The sequence below is a fragment of the Prinia subflava genome, chromosome 5 (genome assembly GCF_021018805.1).
Source record: "Prinia subflava isolate CZ2003 ecotype Zambia chromosome 5, Cam_Psub_1.2, whole genome shotgun sequence".
Taxonomy (NCBI): Eukaryota; Metazoa; Chordata; class Aves; order Passeriformes; family Cisticolidae; genus Prinia; species Prinia subflava.
This window is the reverse complement of record NC_086251.1, coordinates 53,961,181-53,976,230: the sequence shown is the minus strand read 5'-3', so window position 1 is coordinate 53,976,230 and position 15,050 is coordinate 53,961,181. Positions and strand designations below refer to the sequence as shown.

The 15,050-nt window shown below is 37.5% G+C and overlaps 1 protein-coding gene across 2 annotated transcripts in view; it reads left to right on the top strand.

Annotated features, from left to right (window-relative positions):
- Positions 1-15,050, top strand: part of PPP1R13B (protein phosphatase 1 regulatory subunit 13B) — a 44,582-nt gene that overhangs the window by 25,970 nt on the left and 3,562 nt on the right. Inside the window, exons 4-14 of one of the 2 annotated variants that reach the window (XM_063399453.1) lie at positions 330-431; positions 1,470-1,644; positions 2,000-2,196; positions 3,893-4,057; positions 4,855-5,035; positions 6,727-6,882; positions 9,597-9,766; positions 10,618-11,119; positions 11,704-12,470; positions 14,030-14,167; positions 14,245-14,378. In XM_063399453.1, the coding sequence (XP_063255523.1) occupies positions 330-431; positions 1,470-1,644; positions 2,000-2,196; positions 3,893-4,057; positions 4,855-5,035; positions 6,727-6,882; positions 9,597-9,766; positions 10,618-11,119; positions 11,704-12,470; positions 14,030-14,167; positions 14,245-14,378 (2,687 nt within the window). The remainder of the gene's footprint in view (positions 1-329; positions 432-1,469; positions 1,645-1,999; positions 2,197-3,892; positions 4,058-4,854; positions 5,036-6,726; positions 6,883-9,596; positions 9,767-10,617; positions 11,120-11,703; positions 12,471-14,029; positions 14,168-14,244; positions 14,379-15,050) is intronic. The other variant, XM_063399454.1, reaches the window with a different exon arrangement.

Here is a 15,050-nt window from a genome sequence, read left to right as displayed (position 1 = left end):
GTGCCTTACGAGGACTGTGTGTCAGTGCTACCAAACATCTGAACAGAGGGGAGTTAAATGTAGGATAAGGGCTCTTATTTCTCCTCCTGTTTGTTTTGCCTCTTAGTGTTCTCCCCTGCATCCACTTTTAGCTTTTTCTGCCCCTCTGCTCTATGTTCTTCCTTTCTGCCCTGATGTTTCTCTCTCTTTCACAGGTGCCTATCATGCCTCTTTCTCTGAGGACCTGGGGGGACACTTTAACCTTTCTCTGACTAGTGGGGGTTTAGTTTCTCTGCTCAGAATGCCCTGGTACACATCGACACATTCATGGAACATTTTCTGTCCTGCAGGTTGGGAACCCACGTGTTGAGCTCACTCTGTCTGAACTGCAAGATATGGCTGCCCGACAACAGCAACAGATTGAAAATCAACAGCAAATGTTGGTTGCTAAGGTAATAATTATATACAGACCGATTTTTTTTCCATATATGCAAGCATAAGTTTCGTGGATAGAGAAAAACACACTAAGTCATTTCAGTTAAGCTCAAGAAATAGCATGAGAAATCCATCATTTTACCAGAATAATCTTTGCTTAGGCAATGCACAGTCTTTTGGCATAAATGCTGCTAGAACAACCTATGTTGTGTCTCTATAAAAATATTGCTAGGGTTTGTTTATCTCTCTTTTGTGGCCCCCTTCATGATCTGTGGCAGAACAGGCTCGACTCCCATGCTCATCTTTAGTGGCTTATTCACTCCAGTCCAGTAACAGTGGTGTGAGATGAGAATATGCCAAATCCATAAAAATTTATGTATTGCATTTCTAAGTCTCAGAGACAGAAGAACCTAAGTATGTTTGCAGAGTGGAGAGGGGGCTTAATGGTTTTGACATTTTTGTTGATGTTGTTTGAAGTATTATACAGCATGTCTTTGATGCTTGGAGTACCTAGGAGTCAACCTACTGATTCTGTTCTTATTTCTTGATGGAAATGATACAAAAAAAAATTTTTCCTAGTGTGCCCAGCAGAAAAACCATTATTTAGAACTGGAGCATTTTCTTACAGCAGGTCATTTTGTTTAAAATGGTTTGTTGGACATACTTTGTCATCTTTGGGAAGCTGGGTAATGGCACTGGAAATTTATTTTGCCAACAGCAAAAAAACTGTTAATAGTGGTACAAAACAAATGCCAGAGGAAGCATCACAGATGTATTTGTATTTGTTCAGACTAGGGCTGTATTCCCATATCTATGTAAATATGGTATTTTTTGTCTAAGAAAATGAATCTTGAATCTCTGCTCTAAACCAGCAGTTAACTGATGTTAAAGAATTTTTTCTAGGACTGCTACATACTTCAATGAAATGCAACATTTTCTGATCCATGGAAGTAGAAAACCTGATCAAAATGATAGGGTTTTCTAAGTTAATGTGTTGTGGCTTTTTTAAATAAATGGGTAACAGATACCTCTTGTTTAAAACCTCCTTTTCTCAGGAACAACGTTTGCGTTACCTGAAGCAGCAAGAACGTCGCCAGCAGCAGTCTGTTTCTGAGAGTGAAAAGCTTCAAAAACTTAAAGAACGTGTTGAAACCCAAGAGACAAAGCTGAAAAAGATCCGTGCCATGAGAGGACAAGTGGACTACAGCAAGATGATGAATGGCAATTTGTGTATGTGGAATTCTTAATTTATTTAATTTACTAGTCTTGTAAGTCAGTATAGCATTGAAGGAGGTTTTCAGGGACCAAGATTTTTGTTTTATGGAGGTTCTGTGTTTCCATGAAATTTGTATGCAACAGAACCTTTTGTTAGTTTTACATAGTCAAACATAAAGTCAGAATAAGTCTGTTCTCTAACTATTAGGAAATAATATGACTGTTAGCAAATCTGCAATACAAATATTTTATATGTATTTTAGATGTACAAACTAGGGTAATGTGTTTATTAGTACTTGTAGAATTAAAAAAATAAATAACTTTGGTTTTATTTAATTGTTTTTTGTTATTTTTATCTTGTTAATTTTAGCCACTGAAATTGAGCATATAAGTGCCATGTTCCAGGAAAAGCAGCAGGAGCTGCAGGCTGCAGTGTTAAAAGTGGATCAACTCACTCAGCAACTGGAGGATTTAAGGAAAGGGAAACTGAACGGGTTTCAGTCTTACAATGGACAAATGACAGGGCCTGCAGCAATAGAATTAAAAAAGTTGTATCAAGAGCTACAGGTAAGTAACAAAAAGATGTTATTAGAATTACAACTGTAGATTTTAAAAGTTTTAGTACTGCTCTTACGGGTGGCAATTTGGTTCTGTTACACCTCATAAAAGTAGTGTGTTGGAATGCTGTTAATGTGTGAAGTTGTAGTTGGCATACAAGCTTTTGTAAGAAAGAACTTCATTAGCTTTAAAAACTATTTTGTTTCTTATAAATGCAGTGATAAAGTGTGCATGTTTTGAAGGGCATTTCTCAGCCCCTAATACTGAAATACTGGAAGTCCACATAATTTATTTGTTTTAATCTCTCTCAAAAAATTGTTGTGAAACTAATTTTAGTACTTTTATGTTTTGCACTGATCTGAGTATAGCAAGCTCACTTAGATGTCATCTTAACTTGGAGACATGACTGTAATTTTAAAAGTATATTGTAAAAATATAGCTATATTGTCTGGTGTGAATAAACAAAATACATAGGAATTAAATAACACATTTTAATAGAGTAATCAAAAATGCAAGCTGCACTATATTCCCTGCACTAGATAGTGCAACATGGTTGCAGTATATTCACACAGTATTCCCTGCATCAATATTGTATATCTCCTGTAAGAAGATTATTATATCTAGAGTGTTGCTCTCACATGAGTACTTAAGTATCTAGTTTACATTGAAATTTTGTCAGTGTGTGCTAGCGCATCAGGATTTTGAGGGCTTTTTTAGTTTATTCATGTGCTTTATTGTGATCAAGGTAATAGCTCTAATATATTTAATATTTTAAGATTAATTTAAATTTCAAAATTAATCTAATTTATTTAAATGAGCAAATACAGCATAGAAATGAACCAATCCTGTTTTCATGCATTAGGAATAAGTGTCCTTTTTTTTCCTCTTTTCCCCTTTCCCCATTTATACAAGACACATCTGCATTTGAGTATTTTTAAGTGCAAAGATGCTCAACAGATGAAGATTTCTCTCTTGTGCTTTACAACAATCCCATATAAGTTTATCAAGACTTAAATTTGCCTCAGGTGTTTTTTGCTTGTCACATTACCAGGAAAATTAGAACACTGAGGCAGTGTCTTGAGTTATTGAAGGTGTGGAAAAATGGCAATGGCAAAGCAAGAGAAATAATTATAAAGAGTGTCATGGTTGATTTAAACCATAAATTTATAATCTACTGGAAAACTGCTGTGAAGGTTCCAGTTTAATCCCCATGCAGAGAGGAAAATCTGTCCCCAGTCCCTCCACTAGCAGCTCAGTTAACCCCCCTTCCAGACATCACCAAGTCTCATGTGGAACTGGAAACAGAATCAATAGCATAATTTCTGTTAAAAGTTTTGTATCACTTCGTTTTCGTGATAGACAAACTGTCTTGGGTAAGCATAACTTGAAACAAACATTTTCTTTGATTTCGTTCTTCACAGTAGAATTTTCTGAAATGTCTTTCTGCCTAATTCCTGAATCCATTTTCTATAAATGGGATGCAGTCTGTATGTATTTAATAGGCATCCACTAGTTTTTTAGGATATCTTTTCACTGTTTTTTTGACATGTGTGGAAGCGTAAATTAGACACCAGAACAAGTTGTTGATCCAAATTCCTTTGTTTTTTTTTTTTTTAACACTGCGTTAAAAACCAACTTGCCAAGAGACAGAATGAGAACTGTCCTACCAAGTGGGGTTTTATTTTTCATTTTTTTGCTTTTGAAGATCCGTAACAGGCTTAACCAGGAGCAGAACTCCAAGCTCCAGCAGCAGAAAGAACTGCTAAACAAACGCAACATGGAGGTGGCCATGATGGACAAGCGAATCAACGAGCTGCGCGAACGACTGTACAAGAAAAAAGTTGAGGCACGTCAAAAAGAAAACATTCCTGTAAGATAAACTGTTAAAAGGGCCACACTTCAGTTTATCAAGGGCCTGTAAAAACTACATAGAATCTCCCTTTTCCCCACTCAACTAATAGAGTTACCTATGATAAAAGTAGCACTTAAAACTATCTTAAGGTTTCTCATAGATACCCAAAAACTGTAAGACAGAATATGTTTCCTTTTATTTTTCTTTATGGCACAGACAATACTATATTAAAAATTAGAAAAGTTTATATTTTTAGGAAGGAAAGTATGATTCTGTGCTATGTGTTCAAAAGCATGAATGCATTAAAAAATTGGGTTTTATAAAATACTGATCTTCCAGTATGGAAAGTAGATAAAAATATCAACAGTTTGATAAAGTTAGGCTTAATAGTCGTCTGGAGCTTCAAAAAGATTTTAAGAGATGAATTCTGGATTTCCATGTGTATTACTAGCTGGAGGTATTACTTTAAAAAATCTCAACACAAACATATTTGATCATTTAAGGACTCATTTTAGACCTTTTGCTTGAGAAAGGCACAGTGAAAGAAACATTACAGAGATAAAGATATCTACAGGAGATGTATGTGCTGTGGCTAAGAAATTTAATTTTTGAGGGATTGATTTTAAGGACTAAAATTTGTGCTTTCTAGTACATTTTTTCTCTATTTCTAGAAGCATAGAGTGTAATAACTTAATTATTAAGGTGTCCTAGCTACAGTGCATGGTTCTAGTTAATTAAGCTTAGACCACCCTGTTGATAGGGAAAGGTCTAGATGAACTGGACATTCACATTTCAATTTGTCTGATGGTTTTCAGTTGAATCGTATCAATGGCACTTCATCGCCCCAGTCGTCCCTGAGTGCTTCAGGAAGGGTGGCAGCAGTAGGACCTTACATCCAAGTTCCAAGTGCTGGCACTTACACTGTACCAGTAGATCCAGTTAAGCCACAGTCTCTCACCATTGCTCCTAACTCAACACATGGAAGGTCAAAATCTGGTAAGTACTGGTGTGATGTTTATGAATAGTTAGGGTTTGAAAAGGGGCAATAAAGAAAAGGAGTAATTTAGGAGACCCAGTGTTCCCATAATTCGTGTAGGGGAGGAGGCAAGTTTCGGATGTGTTTATACTGTTCTGTGAATTTGACATCAGTCATGTGATCTGTGGCATTTTTGCTTCTTTCCATGAATTTTTCTTAGAAATTTGAGTGTTTTCTTTGAAAAATTACTGGTACATCCATAAAAGGAGCATGTTTTTGTCACAGATTCTATGCTGTGTCTTTAACAGCTTTTTCAATTAGTTTGTGTTGAATATAATAATGAAATCAACTTTGTGGAAAACTGTACTATAAATAACTATTTACAATATGTTGCTTTTTGTCAAGTAAAACAAAGTTAGAGAGTAAATAATAATATTTCTCAGAAGGAGACTAAATAGGAAAATAGAATAAAACTGTGAGAGGTTTTTGCTCCATCTGAGATGTGGGAATTTGTGGTCCTTATTGAAGCCTTTCCAGAATGGAGTAACCATAACATTGATGTTTGCTTGTTTCTGCCCTATTTAGTGAAGAAGCTGCACCTCCAGAATTCCCCAGAACTTTGTGTCCAAAATTGGCTCCTATATCTCTCATTATTTATAATTCCATCTACAGTATAAAATAGAATTATTATTTGGTTTGTGTTGGAGACTGAAAGAAGCAGGTCATATTTGTGCCTTAAGTTCTCAATTCTAGCAAATCTTACCTGTCTGCTCATACCTTAGAAAAATCAGAATTCTTAAGAAATTATAAGCTAGGAAAATATGCATAATACAAATAAAAATGCACAATCCCATTGGTCTAACCACAGGACTTATTTTACCTAGTCTCCTAGGAGAGATCAAAAAGGGGATAAGGAATGACTAGGAGACCAAGGCTGCTGCAATGTTCACATATATTCAAGTACTTAAAACTGAAATTCCAGAAGAACTTGCATCATGCTTTCCACATGGGCAGAAAGAGATGGAGAGAAGACAATCTGAACTTCTCTCTAGGAAAGAATGCCCCCCTGCCAAAAAACCCCAAGGTCAGGAAGTAAAACTGGCCAAACAGAACTTAAAAAAAAAAAAAAAGACTCCAATCTTTCCCATTGATATTAGTGATTTAGCAATATCTTTATCAGCTAAAAGTATTCAAAATCTGTACAAACCCCATCACTGCGATTTTATGGAGAAGTCTCAAGAATATGGAATGACTTAATTGTGAGGTGAAGGTACAGATGTGCAACAGGTTTTTTTTCAGATTCCTGTGTCCTTCTTCCACATACGGAAAAGGACAGTTCCTAACTTTTAAGTTTACCAACTAAAACCCACGATTTTGTAATATCAACCTCCCAAAATATATATAACCACTTTCAGACCTACTTTGGAACTTTTAATATTATAAAAGTAATTATTCTGCCTTAGGACTGACTTTGTATTTATTATTTTGAAGGTACTTGGATGAAATTCTGTAAAATAGATTTATGTAAGGAGAAGCATATCTGCTCCCAGGAAGAAAAGAAATTAAGAATTTATTTCAACTGTCATGCCTTTATTTCTCATTATCTCAGTGTTCCTGTTCTAATGTTCTCCATTGTCATTGTTATAATTTTTCCACCACTTTTTTTCTTTCTTTTTCTGTGTAACTGGATCTGCCTTGGTGCGTCCGGTAGAGACAGACTGTGGGTGTGTGAGAAAATCTCCAGACACCTGGAAGGTTTCTGATTTAGACATAATAGTGGATCCTATTCTGTCACCTCCCACTTCTCTTCAGTCTGCTGTTCACAATGTCATCCGCCTGGCACCTACTGTGTTTGACACCCAGCACTGTGAGTCCGTAGAAGATCTCTAGCTAGCTAAGAACTCAGCTTTTAATATGGTCATCTGAGCTCTTGCACACAGATGCATATTAAACAGCATCTTTAGAACTTGTGTTGTGGTCTGGCATGTAGAGGATGCTGTTGAAATGTAAATTGCTCAAGAAGTTGCTTTTCATCTTTGAAGGAAACAGATTTGCAGCAAATTAATCCCAGGAGTACTGGAGTAGTGTACTAGGGTTGAGTTTTTTCAGAGAAGAAAGTTTTCTAAATGTTAGAAATTTCTGGCAATCACTAAAGTGTTTTTTAGTATATTTTGGATTGGATAGATGTATAATATACAGGCTTAGTTTGAATTATTTGTGGGAAATTTTAAGTTTCCGTGTTGCATTGACCCCAGAGTTGGGATAAAAGCTCACTCTGTCCAAGTCAATACCCAGAGTCTTGCTACCTTTCATTGAACTTGGAACATGCTTCAGTTGCCACAGTTAATATCCTGGATCCAGACCTACAAAAATTTGAGGTAAAGTCAGAGAAAATGCACAAAACCTTTTGTGTCTGTGTGTCACTGTCCTATTTATGTAAATGCACAATGGCCTGGTGAGAGCTGAAATGCCCTGGGTGTTACATTTACAGGCACAGGCAAGAGGGTGCATTAGGAGGGGAAGATGCAGCCAGTTGGGAGCAGGAGCTGGGGTGGCCTTGTCAGGAGGGTGTTGCCATCAGATCCCCCTGGAGCAGGTTGCTCAAAGCCTCACCCAGCCTGGCCTTGAACACAACCCCCAGGGATGGGGCATCCACAACTGCTCTGCACAACTTGTGCCACTGACTCCCCCTCAGAGTGTAGAGTGTAGAGAGAGGAGAGAGAGAGTCTGAATCTACTTCCAGTCTCTTACCTCAGAATTTGGGGATAAACATGCTGATGACAGTAAGCTTTTGTGTATCTGTCTTTCTAATAGAAAAGTGTTGAATTTGCAGGTAAGATATTTTCAATTTGTCATGTTTTTGCTTTTTGTGTAAGTGCTTTCCTCATAACTAAACTTACAGATCCAGATGCTTTCATGTTTAGCATGAATCAATTATAACACCTTTCACTGATCTTCCAAACAAAGGTTTTAGTGAACTGTAACCTTACTGGAGGTACAGAATGTCTTGTGTATTTTGTACAGTAAGCATTAATATAGTGCCTGGTTGGAAAAATCACCATTATTTAGGGCCTAAATGTTTAGACACCTCTTGGTCTCACTCTTGATAACCAGATGATTAGAAACAATAGTAAACAAACCCACAACATTTTCAGCTGTTGGATAATGCCAATAATAAAACTGGGCCTCATAACTTTACTTCCTAGCAGTTTGCAAGTGTGAAAGTGATTTCTGGACTATATACTGTATTCTCAGTGTAAAAATATGCAAGTATTAATCCTGTTTTGAGAGATCTCAACAAAGAGGGTAAGGCTCAAGGATAGAAAGTAGACTGGTAATGGAAAATTCACTCTCATTACAATGTTCCTATGCAGCTTATTTTGAGACTATCTACCATACTAGACAGAGAATTCTAGTAATAGCCCTGCTGATTCTGTTTTCTAGAGGCTTAGAACTGAAATAGGAAACTTGGCCTCTAAATACCTGATTTTAATTTGATATTGTATTACCATGGGGTCCAGAAATCTCATTGAATCTCCACACATACCCAATCCCCCTCCATTTTAGGTGCTATCCTGCAGTAAAGTCAATTACATGCTACGTGTCACCTTCACTGATTTAAGTGCTTCACTGCAACAGTTACAAGCCATAGGGATGGAGCAATGATCTCCAGTCTCCTTAGAGGAAGAGATGCCTGAAGTTCAATCTTGTAAAGGCAAATCAAATCCTTAGGATCTAACATGGGATCTATTTAGTTACTATAAACCATATCTAATTCTTAGGCTAATTAAACTCTTTTGCTTACTTAGAGAACTGAAACTAAATAGTTCACACAGTTAATAAAGTAACATCAATGCATCTAGGATTTCATTACGGATTTGTTGCCTCAGCTTATGTGCAGCTATGCATGATTTTTTGCATATGATGAAGATAAAAGCACATGACTTGTGTCTTGACACTGAGTTAAAGTTGTCAGCTGACTTCATAAATTTATTTTATATTATATCTCTGGGGCAATTCTAATCGGGTAAGTATGCTGAGGAAAAATAAAAGGTGAGTTAACCACCACTTCCAGCAAAGGAATGTGTGCTTTTGTTCCACCCTGCTGTTGAAAGGAGTTTTTACATCCTGTTATGGGTGAATGAATCTGGTAACCAGAGTTTAAATTTGGAGTAAGTCCACTCAGGGCTTACACAGATTTAACATTTAACGTAATTTGACAGTGTCTCTGGATAGTACCCAGAGAATTGTGTTGATGAAGTGTTTCTGTACGGATTGTTACTCTGAATTTGTTTGCCTTCTAATAGCAGAATATGCAACACTCAAGCCGAAATTTTAATCACATTTTTTCTATAGAAATTTTCAGTGCAATTTGAATGTTAAAGGGTACTGCAGGAAATCAGTGCAGTGATTTGGCTTTCAGTATTGATTTCTGAATCAAATATTAATAATGATTTATCTCGCTTCTAGAATAAAACTAATCCCACTGTGATCTAAATTGTTTTATTTCACGTGTTGTTTTGCTTGTTTGCAATGCTAGTATGGATTATCTTAAATCTAGTATTTTTGTCTGTTTTCAAGCTAATGATGGAAATTGGCCGATACTTAAACAGAGCTCAGCCCCTGTGGTGAAACCCCCTCAGATCTCCAACACAGACTGGAAAGAATCGAGCATGGATACTGCTTTAAAACAAGGAACTATATCCAGCCAGCCTTTGCCAACTTCAGTATTAGGAAGTACTGATAAGCTGGTGGGTTTCATCTGTGACATATTTATAGATCTGCTTTGCTGAAATTATGAACCTTTGACTTTCATAGCTAAAACTCACTTCAATTAGATACACATTCCATTTCCCTGGTGCTGTTTATTTTAAAAGTCATAAAGAAAATTACCTTTGTATTTCTTCCGTTCATTTCTGGTTTCACCACATTAAAATGTGGGGGTTTGTTTTAAGTTCAGTACTTTGTATTTCTTCCTGTTCTTTTACATATCTAATCTCCCCTTTTCTCTCTCGGCTTCTCCAAATCCTCTCTTCCTCCTTCATGTTTTTCTAATTCATATCTTTGTTAGTCTTTTTCCTTTGTATAGATTATTGCTTTTTCAAGGTACTCTTTTTCTCATAAAAATCTCAAAAAAGAAGTAATTAAATCCATCTTTAAGTGAGTCCACCAGTAGTATCTGTCTGCACTGTTGTGCTAGTACTTTTGAATTCTTTAAAACTATAATCTCTAAAGAATAAGGACTTGGTCTTCAAGTTGTTTTGGTGACAGTATATATTGTCAAGTATGTTATCAACTAGACACTGAGATCTGGAACCTAGAACAAGTTATTCAGGCTTTGCATGTATGCAAATGGTTCTGAATTGATATGAATGTGTTACAGCTGAAGGTGCCTTTTAACAGTGGCCTTTGTCTCAGGTATGATGACATCCTCAGATAAACTCAGGTAGAATCTTATCTAGTGATAAAGAAACACAAATTGCTTATGCTGACTCCTTTGCTGTCCCACAAGATTGCTTGTATGGTATGTTGAAAGAGGGATGTTCTTGCTCAGAAGTACTTTATTAATAAATGATATATACTATTTATTGTTCTTACACAGGGTCTTGACCTGGGGAAGGTGCCACCAACAGTTCCTGGTGTAAGCAAGCAGTTGCCTCAGAACTATGGGACCTATCCAAGCCCAGTTCCCCTAGGAACAGGTTCTACAAACTCTCTAGAAAGAAGGAAGGACGGCAGCCTGCCCAGACCTGGCAGCAGCATAGCGAATCGGCAGCGGCCGGTTCCGCTCCCGCCGCCCAGCAACGTGCACCAGCCCAGCTCCTCCCAGCAGATCCAGCAGAGAATCTCTGTCCCTCCCAGCCCCACGTACCAACCCTCCGGCCCCCCCTTGTTCCCAGGAGGAGAGGCCAGGCCAGAACTGCCTTTGACTGTGGCAATCAGACCTTTTCTTGCTGATAAAGGATCCAGACCTCAGTCTCCCAGAAAAGGGCCACAGACAGTGAACTCCAGTTCCATCTACTCAGTGTATCTTCAGCAAGCAACGCCACCAAAGAATTACCAACAAGCTGTGTACAATACTTTAAATAAGTCGGTAAAAGCAGGTAAAATATATTTTCCTTTTTTTCTTCTTTGAAATACATTAAGATCTACTTGTTTGGCTTAGTTGACTTCCCATATCGATTTGGAAAACTTGCCTAAATCTGGGAGGAAAGTTATTTTTGTATATGCAGCATAGCAGCAAAATCAATATATCAATATATTTTTATATCTATATATTTTTATATTTTTATATCAAATTTATTCAATAGATTTTTGAGGTTATCAGTAAGTAAGGCCTTGATTTGCCTTTTGTTTTAAAACAAGATACAATTGGAACAATATAGCATGGATAGTTAACCAATACTTTGATAAATAAGTCAAAAAAACAGTGTCTAGGCAAGAGAATTTTTCTCCTGTTTCCTCATGAAAGAGGAGAAACACTACAGATGCTACTTGTAACTTATAATTGTAAGAAGCATCAGCATCATCAACAGGTAAGTATTTATTTCTTCTTTGACAGTCCCCAGAACAATATTTTTTTCCTTTCTGTATTAGTGTCAAACAAGTAGCAATAGTTTATTTATAAATATTTTATTATGTAATGTAAGAACAGTTCTTCACTGTTTTCCATCTTTCTTTTCTTCAGTTTATGGAAAGCCTGTGTTACAGTCTGGTTCAACCTCTCCCTCACCCTTGCCATTCCTTCATGGCTCTTTGCCTGCCCAGTCTCCTTCACAGCCACAATCTCAGCCTCAGACTGAGGTCACTGAAAAAGATCAAGAGGTGGAAAATGCTCCACCACCCAGTGAAAACAGCAATGTGGAAAACATTCCCCGTCCTCTCAGTCCTACCAAGCTCACCCCTATTGTGCACTCGCCCCTTCGGTATCAGAGTGATGCTGACCTCGAGGCTCTGAGGAGAAAATTGGCCAATGCTCCGAGGCCACTAAAGAAACGCAGCTCCATCACCGAGCCAGAGGGCCCGAGTGGACCCAATATACAAAAATTATTGTATCAGCGCTTTAATACCCTGGCTGGAGGGATAGAAAGTGCTCCCTTCTACCAGCCCAGCAATCCACAGGACTTCATAGGCAACTTAGCTGACGTTGATAACGGGAATGCCGGCACCAATGGCAATATCGAAGAACCAATCCCTGTGCAGCCTACAGTTCCTGTCCCTGATGAGCCACCCCCATCATCCGATGCCAATGACAACGAGTTACCTTCCCCTGCTACCGAGGAGCTGATAAGCACTGAAACCACGAATCAAACACCTGACACAACTGAAGACAACAACAACAACCTTGCTATAGTTCCTTCTACTGAGCAGTCACCCAGTCCCACGCCAGAGGTCAGTTCTCCAGTAGAAGATGAAGCTCCTTTGCCACCTGCTCTTCCTCCTCCACTTCCTCCAGTAAGTTACAAAGCAAAAGACCAACTTTGTGAACTACAGAATTAGCTTTGTGCATAAGCATAACTGCAATATGGTAAGCTTGTGCTCAGCAGTATCTTTGCACTTGAAGTCTCGTGCTATTAAAAGGAAAGAAAACCAGGAGGAGTTCCAGGGAGAATTCTGATGGATTAGTTTCTTTACTACTCTAGCTGCTTAATAAGGCAAATATGCAAATGGGTAACGGGAGGTTGTGTATGTGTTTTTCAGCTTTTTGGAGGTTCTGTTTGTAGAACTAATTCTGGAATTGAAGAGTCCATTAATATATATATTTTTTTTTAATTTGTCCAGTCCTTCAAAGATAGCTTACCCTTAGTTTCATACGAATAGTTATGTCAGTGGGAAGCTTTTTAATTTGCAGGCAAGCTGAAATAGCTGTTCTGGGGAAACTGCACTCCTTTTGCCCTCTCAGTGGAGATGGACCAGGGCTAACTCCAGCAGCAGCACCAGCAGGCTCATGATAGCAGAAATGTTCTTCTATGGGCTTGTCACATACTTTGAATTGCTTCTGAAGTTCATCCTCCAGCTGCACTAAAACCTTTTAAATACTTGGCATAAAGTCTACCACATTTGGAGAATTTAAAAATACAGAAAAAAGTGGATTTTATTATTTGTTGTTGTGATATCACACACTTTGAAACCAAGGTTCATCCTTACTTTTAGATTCAGGTCGGAACCTTGCATTCCTCTAAGAATTTGACTGCAGTGTGCACAAGGCTTTATATGGTTTTCCATGAGCCTAAGGGCCAGGATACTTCTAGGAGAATTGGATATGCTAGCAACTAATATTATTCATAATGTTAAGGTTTATTTTCCAAACTGAAATAGCCATCATCCTATTTAGGACCATAAGTGAAAACAGATCCTACTGAGCTAGAGACTAAAAGCATTCTATAAAAGCTGTAGTTAATAATAGATTATTTTTCCTCAGAAAGTGACAAGAACACATGTAAGAGATTCAGAATATTCTCAAAACACATTTAAATGTGCTTCAGATCTTGGAAATGCTGCTTCTGATAACACCTGCTAGAATGTCACATAAAATAGCTTCATGTTCTGTACTTTTTATTCCTACAACAAAACTCCCAACTTGCCAGGCCTGACCTTCAACAGAGACTCCTGCTAATTCAAGGCATTGGTTCCTCTAAGTACAGACTCTGGCTTAATTGTGTGGTGCTTTCCAGGCTAAGCAAAAGTTTTCACAGTGTCTCAGATAATCCACCAGCAATATGCACACCTTATATTAGATACAATTAAAATGATGATGCTTAAAACACTGACTTAAGTACTCCATTCCTTGCACTCATTATCTTTAATTTGAAGCTTTGAAATTATATTGGCTTGCTTTTTCATTTTTTAACTGCATAAAATGTAGTAATGTATCAAGGCTTTTATTTAGAGACTTTTAAACAGAAATGATTGCATCGTTCTAAATATCATTTAGGGAAGATGAAATTCATAAATTAATCATTTTTCTACTTGTACAACCTGAAATGATCCTTCCAACCTTCATCTCTACTCAGACAAAACGCACCAACTTGAAGAAACCCAACTCAGAAAGAACAGGCCATGGTTTGAGAGTGAAGTTCAATCCCTTGGCTCTCCTCCTAGATGCTTCTTTGGAGGGTGAATTCGATCTGGTACAACGAATCATATATGAGGTAAGCTTTTAAACAATGGCAACCTCATGCACTATTCAGGAAAAAGAAAGTGCTGAACTATTTTATGTCTTCAACAGGTCGATGATCCCAGTAAACCAAATGATGAAGGCATTACACCTTTGCATAATGCAGTGTGTGCTGGTCATCACCACATTGTGAAGTTCCTACTCGATTTTGGTGTAAATGTAAATGCAGCAGATAGTGATGGGTGGTAAGTGTCAAGATTTTTAACCTACTATGTGGGAGAAGCACACTGAAAATTTATTTGAGACCTGTTTTGGCAACAATTTCTTTCCTCTTTATCCCCAGCAAATGAGTACTCTCTAAGCTGTAGGTGGAGATGAACACAAATGCAAGGTTGCAGCGTGTTCAGCTCCTGAGCAAGCACACTTAAACCATAAATTAGATTACAGTTTGTGATAATTAGAGGTAGAGTTGCATCTCTTGTTCAGATGCTGAAATAATTAAACTATAAATAACAAACAACTGAAGTCAATTTGTTTAAGTTTCTTCATCATAAATCCCACGACAGATGTTGCTGTTCTTGAAGAATCTCACTTTATGGGTAGCTGTAGCATTCCTGAAGTCTTTGGGGGAAATGTGAACCCTCACCTTTGATTTACCTTTCAGGTTTCCTTGTATGGGAAAATACCCTTTTACACCCAACAGCTTTGTAAGCTGTGAAAATTATTAGTTTTGCTATCATCTGTTTCATAATGCTTGGCTTTACTGGAGTCAGGTAAATCCTGAAATCCACCCTAGCTGCTTGACAGGTTTGAGACAATGCATACACATACTATAAACAGAAAGAAAAATTTCCTTTTAAATCAGACAGGCTCTACATGGCAAGATGAAAGCTAGGATTCATGGAAGCTTCTTTCTT